This window comes from Ursus americanus, chromosome 23 (assembly GCF_024610735.1).
Source record: "Ursus americanus isolate L20-20 chromosome 23, mUrsAme1.1.p, whole genome shotgun sequence".
NCBI lineage: Eukaryota > Metazoa > Chordata > Mammalia > Carnivora > Ursidae > Ursus > Ursus americanus.
In genome coordinates, this window is record NC_142149.1 from 15,357,238 (window position 1) to 15,383,131 (window position 25,894).

The 25,894-nt window shown below is 46.5% G+C and overlaps 2 protein-coding genes across 4 annotated transcripts in view; one reads left to right on the plus strand and one right to left on the minus strand.

Annotated features, from left to right (window-relative positions):
• LOC148107936 (uncharacterized) overlaps positions 1-9,848 on the minus strand; it is an 84,656-nt gene extending 74,808 nt beyond the window's left edge. For all 3 annotated transcript variants that reach the window (XR_015721266.1, XM_087854236.1, XM_087854237.1), the window contains exons 1-2: positions 9,461-9,848; positions 5,919-6,012 (exon numbers count right to left, since the gene is read on the minus strand). Coding sequence is in view for 2 of the 3 variants with exons in the window: in XM_087854236.1 (XP_087710362.1) it covers positions 5,919-6,012; positions 9,461-9,686 (320 nt within the window). In the remaining variant the exon portion in view is untranslated. The remainder of the gene's footprint in view (positions 1-5,918; positions 6,013-9,460) is intronic.
• The window catches only part of MARCHF10 (membrane associated ring-CH-type finger 10), a 78,937-nt gene that overhangs the window by 34,958 nt on the left and 18,085 nt on the right, over positions 1-25,894 (plus strand). The window contains exons 5-8 of the mRNA XM_087854235.1: positions 1,984-2,155; positions 13,768-13,902; positions 18,925-20,350; positions 24,377-24,546. Of these exons, the coding sequence (XP_087710361.1) occupies positions 1,984-2,155; positions 13,768-13,902; positions 18,925-20,350; positions 24,377-24,546 (1,903 nt within the window). The remainder of the gene's footprint in view (positions 1-1,983; positions 2,156-13,767; positions 13,903-18,924; positions 20,351-24,376; positions 24,547-25,894) is intronic.

Here is a 25,894-nt window from a genome sequence, read left to right on the forward strand (position 1 = left end):
TCGTAAGAGAGGATAGATTAGAGTGGCAGAGAACATAAGAGGACGTGAATAAAGGCACAGAAAGTTGAAATGATTTGCTTACGATGACTCAGTGAAGCAAGAACATTCATAAGTATTATAGTTCCCACCATTGTGACTATTTCCTGCTGACAAAACACCCTCTTTAGCCACAATTTCTGGACTCTTTGGAATGACTACCAAGCAGAAGTAAGTTTTATGGAACCAGGAACCAGAAAATGGTGTACTCAGAATGCAGGTGCACAATTCCATATGTAATAGGCACTGTCTAGGGGGCCAAACTTTCTTTCACCTTTGGTGCTATTAAAGGCTTGAAGTATAATGAGTGGGTGAAGGAAGGATAAATATGGCTTAACACCCACCCAATAAAAAGTCTTGTCTCCAACTCACTCCTCCCAGTTCACCACTGCCTGGGGCAAGCAAAGAATCCAGCCCTGGCTGAGGGTGATGGACCCACTAGTAATGGTGGACACGATTATTTTTCCTGATACTGTCACTGTGGATATTGATAGTCTTAGCCCAGAGCATCCTTCCTGCCTTTGCACTGGCTAGAAATAAAGGGCTGAAGGGGGCGTCTGGGCGGCTCAGTCCATGAGGCATCTGCCTTCGGCTCAGGCCCTGATCTCAAGGTCCTGGGGTTGAACCCTGCATAGGGCTCCCTGCTCAGCAGGGAGTCTGCTTCTCCCTCTCCCTCTGCCTGTCTCCCCAGCTTGTGCACTCTTGCACTCTCTCTCTCTCTCCATCTCAGAAATAAATAAATAAAATCTTAAAAAAAAAAAAAAAAAAAAAAAGGAAAGAAAGGGCTGAAGAAGAGACCCCTGTGTGAGCAGGCTTCTCCACACACTAATGGCAGGTGTTTATGTTGGGCAGTTTGTGGAAGAAATTCCATCACATGTTTACTGACGCTCTTCTTGCCTATGACAGTCTTAGGCCTCATAATTAAAACTTGCCCACATTTCCTTCTCTGAAAACAGCCTGTCTCGTGCTCAGATATGACCTAATGCTTCATCTTTGACATGTCACAATCATTTTCAAGGATTTCTATTAAATTCTGGAATCGAAAAAGAAAATGGAGAATCAATTCATTAAGTCCTTTCTTTTCCCTGTCCCTTTATCTGATTTGTTTTCTGAGAAACAATAATTAGTTTGAAGGCTGTATCCAGACTCTAAATTACAAAACAGGACTTATAATCTTAGAGGATAATGATCTGCCCACCTTTAGATTTATACAGATTTCTTTGGAGAAGACTGACAAGTAGGGAACTTTTTCAGAATTCAGTTTGTCTTACATTGTGCCCAATAATCCAAAGCTACTCAGAGTATTTTCCTGAGTCAGGAGCCTTGAAATGAAAATGCCACAACTGTCAGTGAGAACGATGAGCAAGATTAATACAAACTGCCACAGCTGGGGAGAGGAGGAGGGGGATTAATGGGGCCCCCTGTGTGCAGAAGACTGCATCTTCAGAGGGTGTCCCGATACTGGACTAACGTGCCTGCAGAAGAACTGAGTGACCCTCTCCCCCCGGAGGGAGGGGTTGGTTTTCATTGTTAAGTATATGATTACCATAAAGAACGCTGTTCCTCACCCACCCCCAAAGCAGTTCAAATAACAAAAGCAAGAAGTTTAAGGGCGTTGATTGTTTCTCCTGCTTTCATACGTAGCCTTTAACTTGAGCTGTTTGGGTTTACGCAAGGGTCAGAAACACATTCTTTTCATAATGTTCTACGAGATAGACTCATAGAAGTGCCTTCTTTTTATAGTGTTCTACAAAATAGACTCATTAACTTTGCTATTATTTCTAATTGATACTTCTAAACGGATACAGTCTATCAAAATCTCACTGCTAAAAGGGCATAGTAAGCATGTTAACGCTGAAGGGTCCATGCATTCAGCTCGTCTGTCCTCTGCATAGTAAAGACGACCTACTTGGCCACTGATACTCAACCACCTTTCATTTTTGGTAGAGTTCTGGTGAGGAGGACCCTCTAGCTGAACCAAGACCATCCACCAAGAGTTCTGCAGTTAAGTGTGATTCCAAACTTCCAGCAATTGACCAAACATCAGTCAAACAGAAACATAAAAGTACCATGACTCCAAGGAAAGTGGAGAAAGCAGGTCCCAGCAAACCCTCTTCAGGTGAGTGGCAGAGTTACTGAAACTCACAAAATCTAAAACCCCAGTATTATAGGTAATGACAACAGTCAGATGGGTGGTACTGGCTACACCTAGTGTTCTCCCAAGTGGTGGATTTAGACTTTGGAGGGTCCAGTGATCTTATGCAAATGGTAAAATTCTTTTCAGGGTAGAATAGCAGGTCAAAGAGGTGTGAATTATGTAGAGTAACTGTTCCCACTGCCCAAATTTTCTGACCAATCGTTGGCTTTGTGTGGCACTTGCTTAGAGCCGGCACTTTTCCATCTTCTTCACCCTTCTGCAGGGGATAAAGGCATTTGGCCCCAGGTATCAAATCTTATGACTCAAGCAAGAGCATGAAGAGAAGCTTTCAAAAGCATCTGAATGCCTCAATTTATAGCCTTAGAAAGAGAGTAATAAAGTCCTCCAGTTCTGGGGTTGTCCTCTCTGGGAGAAAAGGGGCTTGATAAATTCTCCCTTTTGTGCAATTTGGTAAATAATTCACTCTTTAGCTGCCTTTGAAGCAGAGACCAGTCCTCTGCTTGAGGCAGGAGTGATTTAATAGTATCCAGAAAGAGGATAAATTCAAGTGAAAGCATAGAGTCCCCCAGGCTCATCCCCATCAAAGCCAACATATGGAGGATGAACTTGATTCCTCAGGGAACGGACTTCCAAGTTGGGGTAACTGGGCAGAAAGGTCTGCCTTCTGCTTGCAGTAGAATGGAAACGATCCAAATTAACTGCCGAAGAATTTGTAAATAGCGTGCGATTCATTTAAATACAAATCACAACTACTTTCTAATCCTAAATAGCTCTTGTCATGCAACCACCCGTCCAGTGAAGTCTTAATGCAGTTTTAGAAAATGGCGGCTTTCCCTCAGATTAACCACCCACATTTTGTTGCTTTAATGAAGTTAAAAAAAAAAAAAAAAAACACAACAAATTGACTTCTGAAATAATGTCCTCCCAAGCAAAGCTCGAGCTCTTTTTCCTTATTTTATCAAGGGAAAGTATCATCAATAGTTAACGATTTCTCATTTTAAGATTTTTAATAGGAAGTATGTTTTTAATTCAGCTGTTTAAGAATGGAATAGAGCAGATAAGATCATTCTCCAAATATATCAAAATACATGTTGTAATTTATTGAATTGGGGATGTTTTGAATAGAAAAAAATTGAACTTAAGTTCAAATAATGCACTTCCATTCACTCAATATAATTCCTAGCCTTCTTAAGAAAACTGGGCAGCTATTTGCACGGGCTGCTTTGTCATCTGTGGAGAAAAATCATTAAGATATACAGTTGAGGCCCATGAGATGACTTTGGTCTGTGTGATTAATACAGATGCTTTTCTAACCGAGCAAACTCCATATGGAACTTACAACACTGACAAAAGGAAGAATTAATTCACTTTACATTCTACAAAACATCACGTTTGAATTACTAGCCTGGAAAACACCAAGGTTTAGGCAAGAGAGCCAAGTTGGCGGAAAGATATCTATTTCATCAAATGAAGGATGTTACTTGCAGTAAAAGCTTTTAAAAAGCACCGGCTTTATTGTCCTATTAGGACCCTAGACCATGTCCAAGATCCATGCAGGCAGGAGCTGGCCTGGGCCCCGGCTGTCCAGCGAGGCTAGCAGTCCTGGCGATTGATGCCAGTTGCCACAGAAGCCGAAGCAGTTGTGCAGCAAACTGCGTTCACGAAGCTGGCCAAAAGCAAAGCGTTGGTGTGTTCAGATCCACTCGTTTTACATGTGTAGATGCACCCTCAGAGTTCCTTAATTAGCACAGTGAAATCAGAGCCCAGAGACATGGTGAGAATTTAAGCAGAGTCTTTTCAGGAAAAGTCTAGTTGAGTGGCGCTAGCGACTCAGAAAAAAATCAAACGAATACTCTGCTGTTGGAGAAAAAGAAGATTTGGGGCCTGAATTATCTGGACACGTTGATCCAATTCACCAGGTAAATTCACAGGTTCCTGCTTTTCTTCACCTCCGTAGAGAAATATTTTCTTAAAGCTTACTGGGGGTGATCCAAAGTTGGCAGTGAATCACCAAAACTTCCTATTTCAGAACTGGGATTCTGTGCGGAATTGAAGCATCAAACCCAGTGATACCCCTTTGAACACCTGTGTGATAGGCTAACCTTCCCCCCCTGAGCTATGCTAGACTTTTCGTGAATACAGTAATATAGCCGGGAAATGTAGCCTGCCTTACCTGCAAATCTATGTAATGATAACCCATGACATAAAGGAGGTTTTCCTCATACCCATGTGAACTACCATCTAGAACATCTATGCTATTTATAATATAGGAACCAATGGTGCCCTCTACAAATAGATTTATAACTGAGAAGGTGTCAGATTTTCATTGGTCTTCACACTCTATTAGAAGGAATTCACACATTTTAAGTTCCTATCTTCCACGGGACTGTTGCTGAGTTGGCTTGTGATTCTCCGTGCTATCTCCCTCCGTGTAGTGTGGGGCAAGTGCTTTAGAGTCAAAATGCTTGGATTAGCATCTGGGCCCCATTTCTTATTTGCTGTGTGGACTTTGGGCAAGTGACTTACTTCTCAGTGCCTCTGCTTCCTCATCTGTAAAGTGAGGGGTGAAAACAGATCCTGCCTGCTAGGAATGCTGTAAAGACTCAATGATAAAAGATACGCTCCATTAGAACGGTGCCCAATACCAGAAGCACATGGCAAATTACAGCATTATGACCTCTAGGATGTGAGAACTGTATTCACCAGAGAATGAACTAGGAAACCGTGTTTTCTTTGTCTTAATGTTGTCCCCTCCTCCCCACAATCTTTTTTCCCTTTACCAAAAATCAGAGTTGTATTTTTAAAATCCTGATATAAATGTAGGTACAGACACTTTTACTACACCCTGAATTTCCAAAGCAAAACACAAAAGGGGGGAAAAATGAATAATCAGAAAGCATTCACCAAGCCAGAGATTTGCTTTATCTCCAAAAAGACATGGAAAATTCAGGCAGTGAGTCAAGACCCAGCTGTGTCTGATGTGCAATGGATTCAGAAATCCTATTTCATGATCAAGGTGAACACTGATACAGGGTGGGAGAGAAGCCTAGCAGAGTTACGTACTCATACTTCAGAATTCTGTATGGATCTGCGAGAAGCAGAGCAGTCTGCAGGCCCAGCGAACACTGGGGGACAGAGAAGCGCAGGGAGCTACCATGGCCTCCAACTCCTGGACTCCTGCCGGCATCTGAGACCCCGCCCAGCCCTAGCCTGAGTTGTAAAGGAGCCACCTCTCCTTTCCAGGACGCATAGAGGCATCCAAAGGCCATTGTGCTGTGGGGTTCTGGCGCCTGGAGTCCGGCAGACCTCTCTGCCTCAGTGCCAGGCACACGGGAAATGAGTGTGCCCTCTCTTGTCACCTAGAGCTTGGGCACCGTCTCCTAGTTATATGCCAGGAAAACGGATCTGGATGGAGTCCTGGAGCCTGCTTCCAAAACCTTGCCCTTTAAAACAAAGCCAAGCGTTCTGAAATTATCCTCACTTATTACTGAGTTCAATGTTAGTCATTACCAGATTCACATTTGTAGGAGTAGCAAAACCTATTCAGCTTAATAATGGCTTATCGTGAAGACGTATTCTTGTAAAGCTAAGAAAGAGCAGTGAATTCAGATTTAAAAAGATAAACATCTAACATAACTATGGTCTCTTTTGAGTTGGGAAATATTTATTTGAAGGGCAGCCTGGAACAGAAATTTGAGGCAAATCCCAAATCTTCATAACTTACCTTGCAAATAAATCCTGTTGAAGATTTTCTCGAAAGGCCAAGATTAATGAATTTCCAGGCAGGTCCACTGGTGTCCAACAACTTTCCAGGCCATCTGCCCAAGTTAGAAAACAACCAATAAGTGAATGCTCCTATTTTTATAGAGGGAATCAATTTTCAGTCGTTTATGGTAATGCTTCTGAGACAGTGGGGCTCACGGACGTCAGAGAGTCCAGAATTTGAAGTCCTGGCTCAGAGTCCTCCTGGTCTACCACTGTATAGCCCTATAAATGTGAGCAGGCAACTTCTCTGAACTCGGTTTCCTCATCAGTAAAATCGAGTTTATTACATACCTCACCAGGTAGACAGGAAGATTAAAATCTTGGGGAGAGCCTAGGCCTTAGGTAAAGGTCAGTCCCCAACCCTCCCTCTGCTTATGAAGCCTACTCCCACCACCACCTGCTGCTCCAGGGTTGGCATCTTTTTATAAGCCGCTCAACCAAAGCCATGTTAGTTTGAGATGTAAGAGAGGTTATAACTTTGTTATAAAAAAAACTTTAGGGGCGCCTGGCTGGCTCAGTCAGAAGAGCATACAACTCCTGATCTTGGGGTCATGAGTTCAAGCCCATGTTGGATGTAGAGATTACATAAATAAGTAAAGTAAATAAACTTAAAAAATTTTTAACTATTTGATTATCAATGAGGTCATCCACTTATCCGGTACCTCTGGGGTGTTAGCAAATCCATCCAATCGGCCCTGTTGTCCCAAGGAGGAGGACACCAGGATACATTAATTTCCTCATCCATCACCCATTCATTCTGCACTTTAGCATTCTGCTCACTGCATACTTACCTGCCAGCACTGCATGGGTGCTGGGGACACAGAAATAATGAAGCAAATAGGACCTGCCCTCCAGGGGCTCACAGCTTAGCAGGAGGGCAGGACACAAATGTGTCCCTACGAAGGTAAGTTCTACCAGCTTGTGGGCAGGGACAAGTGGGGTGAAATTCCTAAAGGAATGCAAAGGCATGGAGGAGAGAGACAAAGAAGAGGGGGGAAGACAGACACACATCAAAGAATGGCAAGTAGTCTAGGACCTTGGGCCTTGAAGTGTCCCCAGACTAGAGCAGAGGCATCACCTGAGGGCTTGTTAGATGCAGAACCTCAGGTCCCAGCCCAGATTTACTGAACCTGAACTTGCCTTTAATAAGATCTCCAGGATATCTGTATGCACACTGGAGTTTGAGAAGCTCGGCTTTAAGAAGTGTAGAGTATAAAGCTGACACCGTACAGGTAGGCAAGGACCAGGGCCCCAGGGCCTTGGAGCATCAGCCAAGGAGGGGATCTAAGCGGGAAGCAATGCAATCCACCTGGCATTTTAAAAAGCAGACTGCAACATGAAAAGGGGGCTGGCGGAGGGTGAGGCAGTCTGACAGGCTGAGACACCAGGCAAACTGTAGGTGCAGTGTACCCAGAGAGGAACAAGAAGGGCTGGGCCTGTAGTAAAAGCAGAGGGGATGCAGGGCGGGGGAGGACTGGGCTTGAGGATGTTCAAGGAAGTACACCTGGCGGAACCTGATGACCCTTGGGTGTGAGGACAAGGAAAAAGGAGGAACTAAAGAGAAGCTGGAGTTCTGGCCCAGAAAACTAGGCCAGTGAAGGATGCCTTTGCCAAGGCTGAGAAAGCAAGAAGAGAGTGGGCCCCATTCCGTGAGTGTTGTCTTTGAGGGGCAGGCAGGCTGGCCAGAAGGAAACTCCAGGAAGCACCTGAGGATCTAGGTCTGTGGCTCAGCAGAGAGCTCCTGGCCGCCAGCAGGAATCCAAGGGCCTGGAGTGCAAGGGGGCTGAACAGTGTCTTCCCTGAGAGAGTGCGTGGAGCAAGCAGAGATGATGTGGAGAAAGGACAGAAGGACAAGACAACCACAGAGAAACCATGTGAAAAATAGGAGCCACTCCAGGAGCCTAGGGAGGCATTTGGAAATTAAGGAACAGATAATCGTGTCAAATACCGCACAGGATACAAGTAAATAAGGACTGAAACACACCCCTCATTATACTGGTGGTAGTGGTTTTCAACCGGATGGTTCGAATGATGGCATTTTAGAATTGGAACTGATTTCAGCTGCACTCTTTCCCAGATTTCTCTGATAAGAATCAGCAAGGAGGTACTTGATTAACACACACATTCCTGGTTCCCATTCCTGACCCAGAGCATCAGAATCTCTAAGAATCTCCAATAAAGCCACCTGCAAAACGTCCCTAATAAGCACTACAGGTGATTGTCATCACAGAGGTTTGGACATCCATCTCAGAGCCTTGCTTCTAGAACTTTAAAGTTAATGAGAAATACCTGGGCACCCTGATAACCTGCAGGTTCTGATTCGGTAGGTTTGGGTGGGCCGAGATTCTGCATTTCTAGAAGCTCCCAGGGGACACCCATGTTGGTGGTCGAAGGAGGACCTCCCCACCCCGGGAGAAACAAGGCTAGAGAAAACACTTGTCTCATTTTGCAGATGAGGAAACAGTTTTTGAGAAGGTAAGCAGTTGATCCAAGGTGACCCAGCTGGTTCGTGGCAGAGCTGAGAGATATGTCACGCACGAGGGGGTCTCTCTGGATCGTGACTCCATCAGGTGCCCAGACTCGGCCTCCAGCAAGGTTGGCAGATTAAGTGTGAGGTTAGCGAGCAAATCATTAACTTCACTTGGACACCTCCCTCGTCCACCTGCTTCTTTCCCCCTTGGTCCCTCTCCCTTTCCACTATCCCACCAGGATCTCTCTGCTTCTTTCTCTTTTCCCAGGCCTCCTCTCTGCAGCAGAAAGGCCAGATTAGGGCATGACCGCCACCTCCTCCTGTGGACAGCTGGAGGACTGGTGGGGGGAGAGCCTTACCTAGGTGAGACCCTGCCAGCCACCGTATGTTGCTGCCAGCACAGCTAATTAGACTGGCTGTGGGAGAGGAGAAGGGACCCAGCACTTCCACGCAGGAACGTGGTGGGGAAAGAACTTTCTTGTGTCTGGCAGGGACGCCAGAGACTATTGGCTGGAAAAGGGGGTGATGATGAGGCCATGTCCCTCCATTAACTCTTCAGTGACTCAGAGCCAAGGCTGCTGACCCTAGGACACCCGGACACCCCAGCCCCGAAGAACACTTTTTGAGTTCTGATTCATTCACAGGCTTTTTTATGTCCTTTCCCCCCCATGAGTGCTGCTTCCTGACTGCTCTTTTTCTTTTGTGCAGGTGACAGCAGCGAGCACCCCCTGTTCTGTGTTGAATATTCCCCTTACTGCTCCGTCTTTGCTTTCTCCCCCGTCCGGCAGCCCAGTTCCAATTACTGCTGCCTCCTCCTGCCACTCGTGCCACCTGCCTCCCCCGCGGCCCAGGCCCCCTCCTCCTCCCTCCCCCCGGGGCCCGTTCCCTCCTTCATGAGCCCCCCTTCCTTGTCCCCGGGGCCCGTGCCCCAGTCCCCAGCCACACTGTGCTACTTCCCCGTCTCCTGCCCCACCCCGGCGGAGACCCCTGTGCTGTGCCTGCCGGGCCCCAGGAGGCCCAGTAAAATTTACCTGGTGTGGTAAGTCGCTCTTGGCCAGGCACACAGCACAGCGGCGTCAGGGAGAGGGGGACGCGACACGAGGCTTCCAGAAGGCAGGTGGACGGGAGGGGGGTCCAGAGGGCAAGGTCACGAATCACCCGGGGTGGCGAGGGGAGCAGGAACACGACACAGCTGCTGCCCCTTCTCTCCACCTCCTCGTAGCGCCGAGGAGTGAGCGACCAATAAAATCCCGTCATCTCGCGAGACTCCTTTGATTTCTTCACTCCCGCGTGGGGCCCTTATGGGTCCCGGGGCGCCGGTGGCCATGTGACCGGGCGCGAGGCCACGGACGACGACGCGCGGTCCCGGGAGGGTGGCGCGGGGGGCAGGTGCTTCCCGGGGCTGGCGCTGGAACTGGAAACCCCTTCAGAACCGCGCCGAGAAGGGACAAATTAAAGGGCTCAGTCACTGTTTACATTCCCTTTCCTGCCTACTTATTAGGCACCACATTTCCCCAAATCAAAAATCCCACCTCCTGGGCTCCAAAATAAAACATATTTATGGTACATAATTAAGCTTTAATTAAGATCTCCTCTGGGTATGTGAGCCGACGCGCATTTCCAGCACACCCAAAGGGGCGAATAGACGCGGCCTATTATTTCTGACTGTACGGAAAGCTGCCTATTACACCAAAGCAGCCCCGGCTCTTGCGATTAAGCTGTAATTCTTCCCACGGTCTAAAGGAAGAAATACGTTTTTAAAGAAGGCATCTCTTAGAATCTTGGCACCTCCTAGTCAAGAGGCGGGGAGGTGAGGGGGTCAAGGTGTAGGAATTGTAATTTTCTCTGTTTCTTTTCTACTTCGTCTATCAAGAACCACGGCAGGGTATGACAGGTGATTTCTAGACCTGGACAATGATAAGGCACGTAGAAGGAGCATGGACCATCAAGTGGACCTGGTTCGCAGTCAGCAGGGCCTTGTACAAATAGGAGATGACTACCTTTTTTTTTTCTTTTCCTTTCCTGGTCAACGATTTCCTGGTATTCAGTCAACGATTACAGTGTCCCAGCATCATCACGAGAACTAGGGCAGACACCTTTGATCTAAACAGCCATTGCGTTTCTTTGCTACTGGAGGCATCACCTTGCTCAGATACTAGCCGAAGGTATGGTGTAAAGCAAACCAAAGTCTCCCCCGAATTCCCTGACAGGCTTCAGGGTGTTGCGACTTCTGAGCACAGATCTCTGCCTTCTCTCAAAGGCAAAGGGTCTGCCCTGCTCCCTGAAGAGGAGGTCCTACTTCCTCTTCCGGTGTAAATATAACTTGCATCTTTTGGCAGGTTAATGTGTGTCCCACGCCACAGGGAGGACCATCCTGGAAAGGTCCCAGAGGTCGGACGTTTGGTTCGATTTGGGTACTGGTAAGGTGATTAGGAACTGGAATCAGGGTACGGACAAGCTATGCAGACTAGCTCACCTCATTTGTGGCTGTAATTGCAGGTCGTGAAAAAAGAATGTTTTGTGAAGAGTTTGCCTTCCATAGAATCCAAAGGGTATCACAAGGAAGAAATCAATGGTGCAGCCAAATTGGATTACAGTCTTTAAGGTCATGACCAAAATGTCTTACTCATCTTTGTGAACCCTCAAATTATTACATAGCAAAGGCACACAGGTATTTGTTGAACAGATTATAATAGAAAGGAAGTTGCTATTTGCCTTTTGGATTTTATAGAGGATTGAGGGAGGGAGTCAGCAAGAACTGCACAGTGATGAAGGCTGCTGAATAGATTATTCTCAACGGATGAAACCTGCATAACAAGTTTCTGGTCCAGTCCAGTCCTCTCATGAGAGTGACTTCGGATTCCCAATTACTAGTAGTAAGAGTAGTGGTAGTAAACTGTTTATGGTAGAAGCTGCAGCTACGACTTAGAGCACCTAATAAGCATCAGAGACTGAGTGAGGCCGTTTACGTACATCATTGCTAAACTTGGCAATAATTCAGCAAGGTAGGAATATTCCCATTTCACAGCTGCGGATACTGAGGTTCAAACTGCCCGAAGTCTGAGGCTCCTGCCCACACTACCAGCTTCACCGCCAGACCTAGTAAAACAATCTCTGAAGTTTTCAGTTTTATGACTTTAGTTTGCTGGAAACTCAGAGACAAATATGGTAATTTTTGGAAATCATTTTAAAGATCTGATGCTTTGAAGAAAGCATTTTTTTTGAACAAGAAGACAAAATAATCTGTTCTCGTAAGACATCTTGGATGTTTAGCACGAGAAAAAAGTTTGTTCTACTTTCGGAATCCCCTGTGGTAGCTGAGTAGCTGAATGCATCTTTGGGAGCCCTGCAAATCACACCAGGCAGTGCGACTATTTGTCCTACAGGAGACAAGGCGACACAAGGCTGGCTAAGACAGGGTCCTCATGCTTAAGGAGCTTACCATCCAGTAGGAGAGAAAAGATGTATACCTCACGCAGTGTTAGAATACATAAATGCTAAAGGTCCTAGGAATCCTGAAAGTTCTGGCCAAAGCGGAGTCAGAGCAGAGACAGGGGCCATAAAACTGGAAACAGACCTACGAGGCCCTGCTGGCTGGGACAGGCTAGGGAAGAAAGGTCCTTGGGAAGGAAGATCGCATCCCTGGACTATGTGAGGGTGTGGAGGGAGCTGGGGGCATGGGGCTGTGGGCGTGTGAGGTTCTGCTGCCTGGGGTGTGAAGGAAATGTGAATATTCTGATGGGATCCCCGCTAGGAATCAAAGTGCAATGCCTGTGCCCAGGACCTTTGGACCTGAGCCCCAAACCTGACCCTTACCTGGTCCCCCCTCCATTGCTTCCTCAGTGAGAATCCTGTTGCCTCCTGCCGTGTCATCAGGTGAGAGGCAGAGGGAGTTGTCCCCTGCTGGGTGCTGCGAGGGATGAGGTCCTAGGTGACTAGAGAGAAACATTTAGTGCCGAGAAAGGGCCTCCCTCACCTCTTCCGTGCTGGGTCCTGTACTGTAAAGCCCCTCTCACTCTCCTTGAGGTTGGGGGAACAGTTTCATCACCACCTTACACCTCCTGAAGGATATATCTTCATTTTCTGGAGAACTCCCTTCTCTCCTTTCTGGTCACTTCTCCAGGCTCCACCAACTCGCCCCACATGAGCCTCCACCACTGGCAGCCCCCTCTTTCTAGTACATCCTCAGTAGAATATGGTCCCCTCTGTCTTGAGAGGCACAGAACGGAGCGCCTTCCCCTCCTGGGGCCCAGCAGGTGCACCTAATCTTGTATTAACCTCAGCTTCACGAGCCGCCATGGAGAAGTTTCATTCATTTCCTGAAACTGGATGAAAACTATTCACGCAACCACAACTTACACCTTGGAACATAAATCCAGTTGTCTGCATGGGCCAAGAACGGCTGCTCTCTGGCACACAACTCAAGGACCGTCCCAGTTTTACCCACATCGCCTGCTGGCTAGGGTTATTTGCGAGATTTCTGAAGTGTCCAAGAGGGGATGAGCCAGGCCAATTCTCTTGGAAAGATTTAGTTCAGATATTCACAATTTAACTGCCTTGTAAACCCAAGAACTTGCAGAGGGGCGTGGAAAATACCGGAGCTCTTGCCCCAAACTCCATGCGTGCTGATGCTTCATACAGGCGTGGAAGAAATGTGAGATTCTTCAAACCAATCGGCGACCTAGTTGAAAATGGGAATTTAAAAAAAATATCCATTGGGAACTCAATCCACGTTAGCATTCCAGCTACCGTCTTCCCGTGAGTTTATCATCCCGGCACAGTGGTGGGTAGCACAGAGCCGAGAAAACAGCTATACGTGATAGCCCAGATGCCTGGAACCTTTCTGGAAGGCCATGTGAGCTGCTAATAAACCACCTGAGGCTACGCAGGTTCAAACAGGCTGTGATTCAACCTTGGAAGAGCAGCTGGGGAGAGGGCCTTTGTGTCCCAAATGCAGAAGGTTCTTCACAGGGTTTCCAACATGCCCATCCCAACATCTATGAACGGGAAGCTAGACACTTCTGAGCAAAAGGATATACCCCTTATAGACCCTGCATTGCAGCTTTATTCATGGTGATAACAACCTTGCAAAGTCGGTATTCTTTTCACTTAATAGGTAGGGAAACTGAGGCTTCTAGAAGTGAAGTGATCTGCCCAAGCTCACACAGCTCCAAGGTCCCAGAACCAGGTTCCAAATCCACCTCTTTCTCTGACCACCTGGACCCAGTCTCTTAACTTCCCCACTGCTGCAACCCTTTGAGCATTCTTTATCCAGAAGCTGTTTCCCTGTAAAAAAAAAAAAAAAAATGAATTATTGAAAAGCTTTTGCACCTTTCAGCAGCCCAGGCACCACAGATCTTATCAAGGAAGAGGAGGCCAAACCTGGGGAGACTGACAGTCAGCCCAGAAATGCAGAGCCCAAGAGTGCCGGGGGACAGAAGCAGACTGAAGGCGCAGGCCCTCAGGGGACCAGGTAAGGACTCGTGGCTCACGCATCTTGGTCCTCGCAGAGAACTGACTTGCGCTGTTACCTGGTGAATTCTGTATGGTTTTTAGACACAGGGGCTTTTATGTGGAGGAGAGTGTACCTTAAGATGAAATGCTTAAAAGGTTTTGAAAGCAAACTGTTGGATCTAGTTCCTTCTCCAAGAGAGGCTGGCAGGAAATGGTAGGGCAGGCGGGGAGTTTGTTTTCATTTTTTCTCCCATTTATTCCATTAAGCGTGCCTGTGCATGGTCTTGAGTGGAGGCCAGCGATTCGGCTTCTGGAGAGGGCATCTGGGTGGTGGGTGGTGGGGTTACGGTGGGCAATGAGGGGTGGAGAAGCAGTGTGCAATGCTGGGGCTATCTCACCTGGCCCAGGAGGGGTGGATGGGTGTCTGTGGGTGGCAGGCTGCTCACGTCCCACAGGGATCTTCTCACCTCCCACCCAGCGTGTCAAGATCTCAATGTGTAAGAAATAACATCAAAATAAATATACGCTTTATTTCCAAACACTGCTTTGGTGGATACCTCCTCTTTCAGTCCTGAGCATCCAAAGGCCCAACCCATGCCGCTCCACGGACCACGTTACCCTCACCTATGGTGACGGAAGAAATAGGACCCAAGGAACCTCCATAGGACTCAAAGAAAGTGACACTTGACAGCCAACCTTGCCATGGACCTAGTCTTCCCCTTGGAGAAACCACTGAACAGCCCTCTTCCTAACCACACAATGAATGTAGTAGGCTTTATTTTAACATGTGGTCTATGCTTTGGTGGACACCTGTAAATATAGAACGTGCTAGTGGCTGGGATAGCTTGGATTAGGGGCACCGAGAGCATATGTGAATCCATGGCAACCAGCTATCACAGGCTCCTAGTGATCTAACGCCTCCTGTTGAGAAGGACAGACCTCCCTTCTCACTCCTCCCAGGGCTTCTTCCTCCCACCCTTGGAGCCTGGACTGGTCAAGCAGAAAAAACTCTGGGTTATAGTTCCCTTGTCTAAAGTTCAAGATAATAAAATCCACCTTGCTGCATTGCTATCATAACTAAAGGAAATAATACCTTGACCAGCACCTAGCTCTAGTGGGCACAAACTCCTGTTAGTTTCTCCCTTGCCATCTCCCTGGTGGCCCTAGTAAACCCCTGAATATTATCTGAAAGGGGAGGTTCCCCGTGCATGGAATGTTCCCGAACCCATGAGGCTCATACAATCCTCTGCCTGTATCCAGAAGACATGTTCTATTATCCTGAGATTTACTGACAATTCGTCCCAATTTTCTGGTATATATTCAGTTTTCTCTTACATAAGGATAAGGGCTCCTTGTCTTCACCCAATTTTTTCTTCACTAGTCTCTAATTCTTTCTCTCACATTCTAAAGTGGTTTGCATAAATTGGAGTAGGAGCCAGACGTTTGACTTGGATCAGGGAGAGGCTTGAAGCAAATGTGACAAAGAGGTAATATATAGAAAGCTCTTACAAATCAATAAGAAAAACACGAATCCCTAATAGAAAAACGGGAAGAGGCATAGCAGACAATTTCACAGAAGAAATGCAGGTAGCTAATAAACATTTGTTAAAAAAAAAAGAAAAACACAAAACCCAGGTTGAATCTAAGTAATACATGTAAATTTGCATGAGATCAATTTGGTCTCCCAAATTGGCTAAGGTTTTTAAAATAATACTCAATACTGGTAGTGAAATGAGTAGCATTTCCTGGGCACTGTTGTGTCCAACGCTATGCCAAACACTTGGCATGCTTTGCTGGTGACACATCTATGAGAGACACCTTCACATCCTACCTATAGGGTAACTTGGTACAAACCGGAATTTGGCACCCTGTGTGAAAAGTCTTTAGAAGGGTCATATCTTTTGACGTAGCAATTCCACCACGCCTGCGAATCTAGTCTAATGAGACATGCAGTCAAGGATTTATGAACAAGGACAGTTATCACCAGGTAATTTGTATCAGCAAAAAACGGTGAAGCAACTTATCTACCCAAGAATAGGAGAAGAGTTAAATTAGGATACATTTATATCATGTATCTTAACCTGTACTTACTATCCTGTTCTTACAAAATAATTGAATTTATGGCAGGAGGTCATGCTCACGATAAAAAGTTTAGGGAAAGAAAGCAGGACATAAAGTTGTATGTATCCAAATATTCCAATTTTGGCTTTTTTTGAATAAGTATTTCTAGGTAAGAGAGCTTGAAGTTGTAAATTCAAATGCCTTCAGGGAACAGGCGGACGTGGCAGGAGACACACATAACCGAGACTGCGGGCGGGGACTGAGGTAAACCAGCACATACAGCCTCCACCTACGGGTGGTCGACTCCGTGTTCAAAGGCTGAGCCAAAGCACTACGGTGGGATGAAAATAGCCCAGGGGTCTTCAGTTTGCAGCCCACCCCTGAATTCCGAAACAGGAGCACTTGCCATCCGAGCTTTAGATTATGGGGTTTTTTTCTTCTTCTTCATCTTCTTCTGAAAGTTCCAAATTTTCTCCAAATGAATATTGACTAACTTATATAACCAGAGGAAAAAGTTAAAAGTCTATGGCTGTTGGAATGTAGGAAACATTGGTTTGGTTGGTCAAGCACATGAAGAAGTCTAGACCAAAGACATAGCGTGAGGGTAGCCACATGCTTTTTCTGGCTTCATCTTGTTGCCTCTAGAACATTCAGTCGCACGGAGTCGAACTTCCGGAAATGGGAGGCCCTCCCTTCTGAGCTGAAGTCCACAGGGGGCCCAAGAGGCATCAGGCAGAATCTGTAGGGCCTGGTCTATGAATAGCACATCTGGGCATACCAAAGGGGATCTTTATTCCCAGCCCCAGAGCTATGAAATCTGCTCCCTCTCTGACAGACGTAAGAAATCAGGTTAAAATAGCATAAATATAGAATGGTGCTGTCTGCCACTTTTAAAGGAAACACACCAGGGAAGGCTGGTTGAGCCTTAAAAGAGGAAGACAGTGGTGGTGACAAAGAAGGGTGGAGATGCACTCCCTGGGGTGTGCTGGGATCCCCAGGAGCCGCCCTGCGGCATTCAGAAGCCAGCATCGCTGGGTGACACCTCCTAACTGCTTGTTTGGTGCAGGTGTCTCCGAAGCCCAAACTAAATTGGCTCAGGGCAGAGGGGCCGCTGTGCATCCCGGGGCAGACCAGAAGACTCGGGTTGCAGCACTCCTTAGCTAATCTCTGAGGCCCTTCGTCCAATTCAAAATGAAAAGTAATCAACCAGAGCCTGCATTTCCAAACCTCCTGTTATCACTTCCCCCCGCCCCCCCCCCAAAATAAATTGTCAAGAGGATTCAGTGGGTCCCATAGAAGCATGTGTCCCTCGGAACACGATCCGAACCAGCTCCACTCCTATACATACACAGCCAGATGCTCAGGGCTTCCTGGAATCGCTGATGCGTCTCCTACTGGGGTTTCTAAAACCCACAAGGGGCCTGAGAGGAGAGCTTAACTGATTTCTGGAAGAGCTGATGAGTAAAAAAGCACACCGCATCGCTGAGTGTCCCATGCAGTTAACAATAAAAGAGGCTTACGGAGTATTAGGACATTAGAAACTGGCGCTCCCCGGGAGGCCCTCAATTAAAGTGAGTCAGTATTGACTTGGCCCTTGGCGGGGCCAGATGCTCTGGGGATTTGCAAATCAAATCCTCGCCTGAGCTAGTACTGACACAGGCCTCCCCGAACCGTGGAGTCCCGTCCCCTCTATGGGGTGAGTGGCTTTAGAAGCTGAACGAACGATAGGGACGGCAGCGCCTCGTTAGATTCTGCAGGACAGCATGAGGGGAGCAGGGCGGGAAGGCCGATGCCGGGAGGGAACAAAGGGAAGTGGAGTCAGAGAAGTACTTTCAGTGTCCTATCCGCACTGAGAGGGTAAAAAACCCTGAGTAGCGCACACAACGTCACAGTGAATTAAACGGATTCTCATTTTCACGAGGAAGTGGGAAGGCCAGCCAGTTTCTGAAGGGGGGATGCAGGGTAGGGATTATGAACACAAACCGGAGCATCAGGCTGGCTTGAGTTCGAATGATCGCACCATCACGGACTAGAAATACAGCCGTGGGTAAGTGGGGGGACCTCCCTAAGCCTTGGTGCCCTCAGAGTGTGGTGTGATTGTGGCACCTGTTTCATAGGGTTGTGAGGCTGAAATGTGTGTACGTGATACAGTTAGTACGGTGCTTGGCCCGTTCGGTACAAGCCCTCAGTAAGTAGTGCTTATTCAGTATTTTTATAAGGCAAGTTTTGACATGATTTCACCGCTAGAAATTCCCACCCATTTGGGCCCTTTGCCGCCTCCTCTCTGGACATCTCTTCATACTTTAGAATCAGGGGGTAGGGGGAAGAATTCTGTCAGAGCCAGAGGTTAGAGATCGACTGGGGACTAGTGACAAAGAGAAGGTAAGCAGCTCATCAGAGAGTTATAATTTTTATGGCACTAAGCAGTAAATGTAACCAAAATCATCAGGGTAACTAGACACCAGCTTCTAGAGCCTTCTCTCCCATCTGCCAAGGTAGATTATACTTTCCTTAAGATTTTGTAAAGCTGTGTATGAAGGAGTGTCATAAACGCACATCGAACGAATCCAGATGAGGGGTCACTGCTGGTTTTTGTAGAAACTATTCCTGGAGTGCTGGTTTTCCTTCTCCATAAATATTGGAATGAAAAGCATCATTTGAGATTTACCCATTATCAGCTCTGGCTGACCTGGACAGGACAGCCTTCCCAAAGCTTCTGCAGAAAAGACCTGTATCCTCGGGGTCACCCGGTCTCCCTAGAACCAACCTGGGCTCCACAAATACACAAAAGGAGAATCCAAGAAGCAGTAAAACGAAGCTAACTCTACTGCCCTCCTTTTGTACCTCCAGCCATTGTAACCACGCATATTTTCTTCCCTAGGCTTCTTTGTTGCCTTGAGGGACTCTCACCCTTGGTGTTAGAGGGCTTTCATCATGAGCCCCTATAGGAGAATGATACACTTGTCTTGTCTCCATGCAGATCCAGTGGTTCCACAAGAGGGCCCAATGTGGGCAAGTGACAGTAAGCTGAAGAGGCCAACTCGAGAGAGAAGAAACTTAGTCTCATCCTCACAGCTAATGACCATGACTGAGAATACCCCTGAGAGAGCCAAAAAAGGAGACCCAAGTGCTCTTTCCCAGAATGAGCCACATCCAGGCCCATCTCAGGCCTTCCAAGGAGCAAACAGCCCTCAGGTGTTGAGTGAGTCCTTGGGGCCACCGCTCCTAACCACCACCACGGGAGGACCAAGAAGGGCACCATTTAGGTTCAGAGACGAAGATTTTTATTCCATTTTATCCTTAAACCCTGGAGGAGAAGGTGATGACACGGAAGAAGAGACCCTCGTAGAAGAAAGACTTTTGTTGGTTGGTACGCACCCACCTCGTTCTCCTCCCAATCATAAGAGAAGTCGATTTCTTGGGACATTGGCCACTCAGGCCAAAAATAAAAATTTTGAGGAAAACCCTGAAAATTGCAGAGCTAATTCTGTAAGAAGAATTGACTCCAGTCAGTCTAGTCATGGCTCGTTAAGAATAAGCAATGCAATGGAGCCAGTGACAGAGATGCCTCCTGCTGAGCCAAGGGTGTTTGAAGACCCCGAGCCACCTGATGGGGGGTCTCCTAAAGAGAATGACAGTGGTGACAGTGAACATGAGAACAGCACCTTTCCTTCGTGGGACACCAAATCCGACACTAGTCTAGATGGTGACCTCAATGCTGAAAATGTCTTTAGAGATTGTACTTCAATGGAAGACAGGCCTGGTACCCACGATTATGAAAGAGAATGGCACGCCTATTTAAACGGTTCTAGTAATTCGCTTGACTATTTTCTTTCTGGTAGATCAACAGCTCCAAGATCACCAGCGAATTCATCTTATAACACTCCTGGATCATTCATGCATTCAGCTTTGAGAGCGGATATTCCAGTAGACTTGTCAACGTCATCTACATTCGTTCACGGCACAGACTCAGAGGGAAACCCAAGGTTTAATGTTCGTCGACCACTGTCCCCCATTAGAAATAGGAATCCATTTGTCAGTGCTGAAAACCATAGTTATTTTCCAGTAAACAGTGCACATGAATTTGATGTCAGGGGACAAGATGTTACTTTAACAAGCTCATCTCAGGAGGCTCCATTATACACGGAAGACCTCTTACTAAATCCTCAAAGCAACTTGTCCTTGGTGGAGTCTTCCAGCTCCTCTCCATCAAGAATGAACTTACAAGGCCATCTGCATGTGCCTGGGTCCGTGCAAGAAAACATACCTTTTACTTTCTTTGCGGTCCCTGGTTTCCCAAATCAAAATGATAATGGAAACAGAACGGCAGTCTCTGCTTTCACGGATGAAAAGGAAGCCATTAAGATAAAGGCAGACCCTGAGAAACTCAAGAGACTACAAGAAAGGTGAGGAATTTTCGTAATTAGATGTATATACTTTTTTTTATTCCATGCTTCCCAGGTAGAAATAAGTGGTGCCTTCATTAGAGCATCATGGGAATTTTAAATCATAGATAGGCCCTTCTTTGGCATTCTAACGATTGTTGATATAGAGGAAATTGTCTATTTTGTTGCTCTTGGGATATATGTATCTATGAGGAAAAGTTTGGTGCTCCAGTTCAATCTCTTCAGTATTCCCAAAGGGTTTTTTCCTTGAATACCATAACTTTAAGGAAGGCAAGTTTGCTGGACTTCAGGGGCTTGGGACTGCTATGTAGGGCCAGCTCTTCTCACCAGCAATTAGGAACCAGGATTTTTTACGAAAAGGTTGCTGTCTCCCCAGAGCGTGAACCACTCCACGCTTGAAGTTCACCAGCTCTCTCTCCTGGGACTTTGTGCAAATCCAACCAACAGCTCTAGACTTTGAATCTTTCCAACCAAAAGTCCGGTCCCAACCAGTTACCATGGTTACCTGGGTTCTCTGCAGGGCCGTGCTGGGGTAACCACGGCTTCCATTTCCTGTGTTCTTTCTCATGCATGGGAGAGAAATAAGATCTTTTTTGTGGATTGCCCTTTTCTTTGATCTTCACTGTCTTGTAAGATGATTTGGGGATATTTCACAACTGCGAAATTTGATACCTTTTAAAGCCATCATTAGACACCATGTCAGGATTCGACCCTTTCCTTTATGACAGCTGTTACCACGCCCTAATGTTGGCTTACTGATCTGGAAATGGATTCTTTGAATGCAAGCCTTCTTTGTGTATGTTACTATGGCTCATTTGGGCCATTAATTATCCAATTGATATTCATTTGCAAGTGGGAAAATTCCATGGCAGTGAATGAGTGTGCAGGAGGGTGAGACAGGACACAGGATGCACCCCGACGATTCCTCTAGGATTGTTATCCAATTGCAGGAACGAGTAACTTTCCTGTTGGCAGGACCTTTTCTTTTTCACGTTATGTAAGCTACCAGCACACAGACCCACGGTTAAGGGCCAAAAGGCCTCTCACGCTCCCATTTACACCTACCCAGAAATATACCTTCAGACCCACTTGTCAGGAGTCTGGACTTCCACCAGCCCAAAGTGATGCCTTTGGGCTAGAAATGATTTCTTTTAAAAGTGCATCCCCGTCTCAGCGTGGCAATGCATTAAACAGCTATGAGTTGTGTACTTTATCAGACACCTTTTTTTCCCCCTTATGTAATAAACCTCATGCTTTTCTTATTATCTCAGAAATGTTCATTTTTGGAAATACAAAAAATATAAACTTCAAAGAAAAAATCACCTGTAATCCTATAATCCGGAGATGAGCACTACAAAAAGACTTCCCTTCCCGTCTTTTATCCTTGCATATAAATGCAATTTTTAGTACACAATGGCTCATATTTTACACTATGCCTGATTTTAATATTTCAAGCCCATGTCTCAGTGCCACTTACACTCTTTAAAAATTTCCCCTTGGTTAGTTACTTTAATGCATACAAATAATTAGCGAATTCGAAATAAAACAAAACCCACGTATCCCGGTACCTACCTTCCAGCTCACAGAACTTTACTGGAGCCCTTGAGCCCCTCACCCACCACCCTATCTCATCTTCCTCATCTACAACCTCCCTGCCCCTTCCGTCCCCAGGAAACCATTCCGGCATTGCATTTATCATTCCTTTGCTTTCAATTTTTAAAAATTTTTTAATTCAGTTATCTCTACACCCAACGTGGAGCTTGAACTCACAACCCTGAGATCAAGAGTTGCATGCAACTCCCACTGAGCCAGCCAGGCGCCCCTCCTTTGCTTTTAATTTTGTTGTTGTTGGAAGTTTTTTGCTTTCTGGTTTTCCCACGCGAAAATTTATATATATATATAAACAATATATAGTGCACACTTTTTAATTCTGTAGAAATGCTACCATTATTTCTGAACTCCATAGAAATGCAATATCTGTTCCTCTGTGACTTGCTTTGTCCCCCAGCATTGTTAGCAAGAGGCATCCTAGTTGATAGTTTTGGCTTGACTTTGTTCGCTTTCACGACTACAGGGTATTCCATTATATGAATGTACCACAAGTCAGCCATTTTCTGTTGATGGGCACTGGGGTTCTCTACTGTTTTCTACAAACGGTGCCACGTAAATGTTCTTGCAAATGTCTCCTGGTGCACATGGGAAGAGTCCCCTGGGATGTTCGTCTCGGGGTGGAATTGCTGAGCTGGAGGTTAGCACACCTGCCGCCATGCTCAGGGATGGCCGTTTCCTGTCTCACTAGTAATGTATACTGTTGTGCGGCCTTGCCAGCACTTACGTTGACTGGCTTTTCAAAACTTTGCCTCTCTAATGGGAATAAAATGATATTGTGGCTTCAATTTACACTTAATTTCATTGACTGTTAATGAGGTTAGGCATTTTATGTGCTCTTTTAAATATCAAATGACCATTTGTGTTTCCTCTTCTGTAGAATACTTATTTATATCTTTTGCCCTTTTTTCCTTTAGAATATTTCTCTTTTATTTTAGGAGTCCCTTAAACATTCTGGCCACTGATCTAATCCTTTAACAGTTGCGTGTTGGAAATATCTTTTCCCAATTTGTAGTTTGTCTTTTCTCTTTCTTGATGTCTTTTAATGAAAATAAATTCTTAATTTTAATGAAGTCGAATGCGTCCAACTTCTTTAGGGACTGTGATTTGTATTTTTCTTGTCCCAGTCTGTTCCAGAGCTCTCTGTTCTGGCTTGTTGTTCCTTTTTGTTTTGTCCTAACCCAATACTACATCGTCTTATGTCTGTAGCTTTTATCAGTTTCGGTAGCCGATGGCGCAAAGCCTCCTTCCCCATTTTGTTCCTTAAGAGCCCTTGATTATATATGATTCAGACTCAGCTTGTTGGGATTTTCATTGAAACTGCATTGAATCTATAGATTATTCTGGGGAAAACTGACATCTTGGAGATATTGAGTCTTTGAAAAACGTGCTGTATCTCTTCTTTTGTTTGTGCCCGTAATAGAAAACTATAATTCTGTTCCTTTTCATAGACTTCCCTTTCCTGGAGAGGAAGGTCTCTGGAGAAACTGAGCAATGCCCGTTTCTTCCTCTTCTTTGATTTTAGTCTCTAGCCAGTTTCCTTTCCTTGGCCAGACAGCCCCTAGTCCATGAGGATCCTAACGAACAAGTCTTAGGCTTCTTAGAGCCCCCTACGTGAATATCGACTGCTAGTCTCCAATCATCGGTTATTAGACACAAAAATATTTGCTTACATTTTCACAATTTCATCTGTATCAGATTCCAGCAGCTTACATTCTGGAAAGTTGGCATAATTTGTTGGCCAAGTGTTGTGCTATCGGTGAGTTCACATCCAGGTTCATTGGTTCGCCAACATCCCGACCACCATCTGTTGAGTGATGTCTGTGTGCAGACGCTTCCCCAGACACTAGATGCACTTTACAGTCTTCAGAACAATTGCACCGTCACCATGGCATCCGGTCTGCCCACGACCCTGTCAGCTAGGTAGTGGCGGTATTATCATCGCATGGCTCTACACGTGAGGAAACAGAGACCTGAGAAGCTTGTCCAGAGTTCTCAAACTCACAAATTTCAGAGGCAAGCCTCAAACTCAGGCCCCCGCCTGCAGACCCCACACACTCACCAGCACGGCACACCACCGGCTCCCCTCACAGTGGCCGCAGCTGGGAGAGGGGCTCCCAGCCTTTTTCCATGGTCTTCCTCTGTAGCCCTGTCCCCCCCTCTAGATTTCTGGTGGTAGGGGTGGTTCTTCCGGTCGGCTCACACGTGTCAGTAACTGCCAAGGAGCCTGATACAAGGTTCCGTGCACGTACTATCTGTCACCTGGAGGAATTTTCAGTAGGGTTGGAGGGAGCCGTGGGGGAGCCTGGGGAGCCCTGGTGGGGCCTCTCCCTTTAACGTCCTGGGAAGTAGTATTAGTAGTTGTAGCCTGTAGAAACTGTGCAGACCCCTGGTCACCAGGGCTTGTTTTCCATTTAGTCTCCTGGAGGAGGAGGAGGAAGAGGAGGAGGGAGACCTGTGTCGCATCTGTCAGATTGCAGGGGGTTCCCCAACCAACCCCCTCCTGGAGCCTTGCGGCTGTGTGGGAAGCCTGCGGTTTGTTCATCAGGAGTGCCTGAAAAAGTGGCTGAAAGTGAAAATAACATCAGGTAGGTGGGGAAGGAAGGGCGGCAAGCATGCATCGCCCTATAATTAACGAGACGTCACAGTGTGGGTCTCAGAGCCTGGACGGCAGCTCTCTCTCCTCCAGGAGCGGAAGCCAGGAGAGCCATGCCCCCCCCCCCCCCGCCACCCCGAGCCCAGGGTTCTCGTTCACAGCCCTGATGGATAGTAGCGGGACTAAATGCTGCCTTTAAATGATGGGAGGGAAATGAATTAGTTTTCCAAGTCTGAGAGAAGAATCCTGGAGTCTGCTCTTGAATCCCACCCTGCCTGAGCAGAGATGCTAAGATTCCCTCCCAGGAGGAAGGAAACTAAAATAGGTCAGTGGTTGAATCTCAACGAGCACACAGCAAGCCGTGCCCACTCATGGACACCTGGCAAAAACAGTTCCGCTTCCTTTTATTTGTGGGGGAAGGAGGGTGTCACCTAAGAAACTGAGCCAAGCTGCAATTTTGCAGTAGGGGCAGGAAAAGAGCACTGATCTAATTTTCTAGAACCATATTAGATAAAGAGATTTCCATGTGCCAGCTTTGTCGGCTCTGTCTTTTGCAGATCTTGTAACTGGGTGTGAAGCCCCTTCTCAGCTCCCTGGGGAGGTTATAACCTAAATACAGCCACCTGGGTAGGTCAGCTGGCGTTTTCTTGGCAGAGAACAGGGGGTTTCTTTAAAACTTGGTTTTGGGAAGAAGGGCAACTTGAACAAAAACACAGGGGAAAGCAATGCAAGAACTCAGTGACAAATAGCCATGGGGTCTTTCAGACACAACTCCCTGAAAACCTTTTACCCCATAGCCAGGATCCTCTTTCTCTCCTCTTCTACGTTCTCCTCCTTGATTATCATTCTTCCAGGCAGCCTGGGGGGGAGGGGGGCCTAAGAGCTTCATCCTGTCCCCACGGGGTGTGGCCACACTCCCTAGAGAGAAAGAGGAATGAACAGCGGAATGATCGGATTAACTGTCTCCTCCCTGATCCCTTCCCCCTCCTGAGTATCTTCCTGAGCAGGAGAAACCTAGGCCCACCACCCAAGTTGCTTAAACACATCTCCCCACAGAGAGCTGGGTACTCAGTCCTTCAGACAGGGAGGAAACAAGGGGATCTCGACTGCTAATGACTCTGCCATGCGATGTTTTATCTTACTGCAAATTTGGGCCAATTAAACATTTAGCGCAGGAAAAAATTACTCATGAAATGTGTAACGGAAGCCCTGCTAAATGCTTGTAAACGCCAATGTCAGTAGGAGTGTGCTGAGTGGGATCAGATCGGAAGACCCAAGGGACACTCAGAAGCCTAAAGTATTACATAATGGCGCTAAAAAAAAAAAAAAAATCAAGCAAA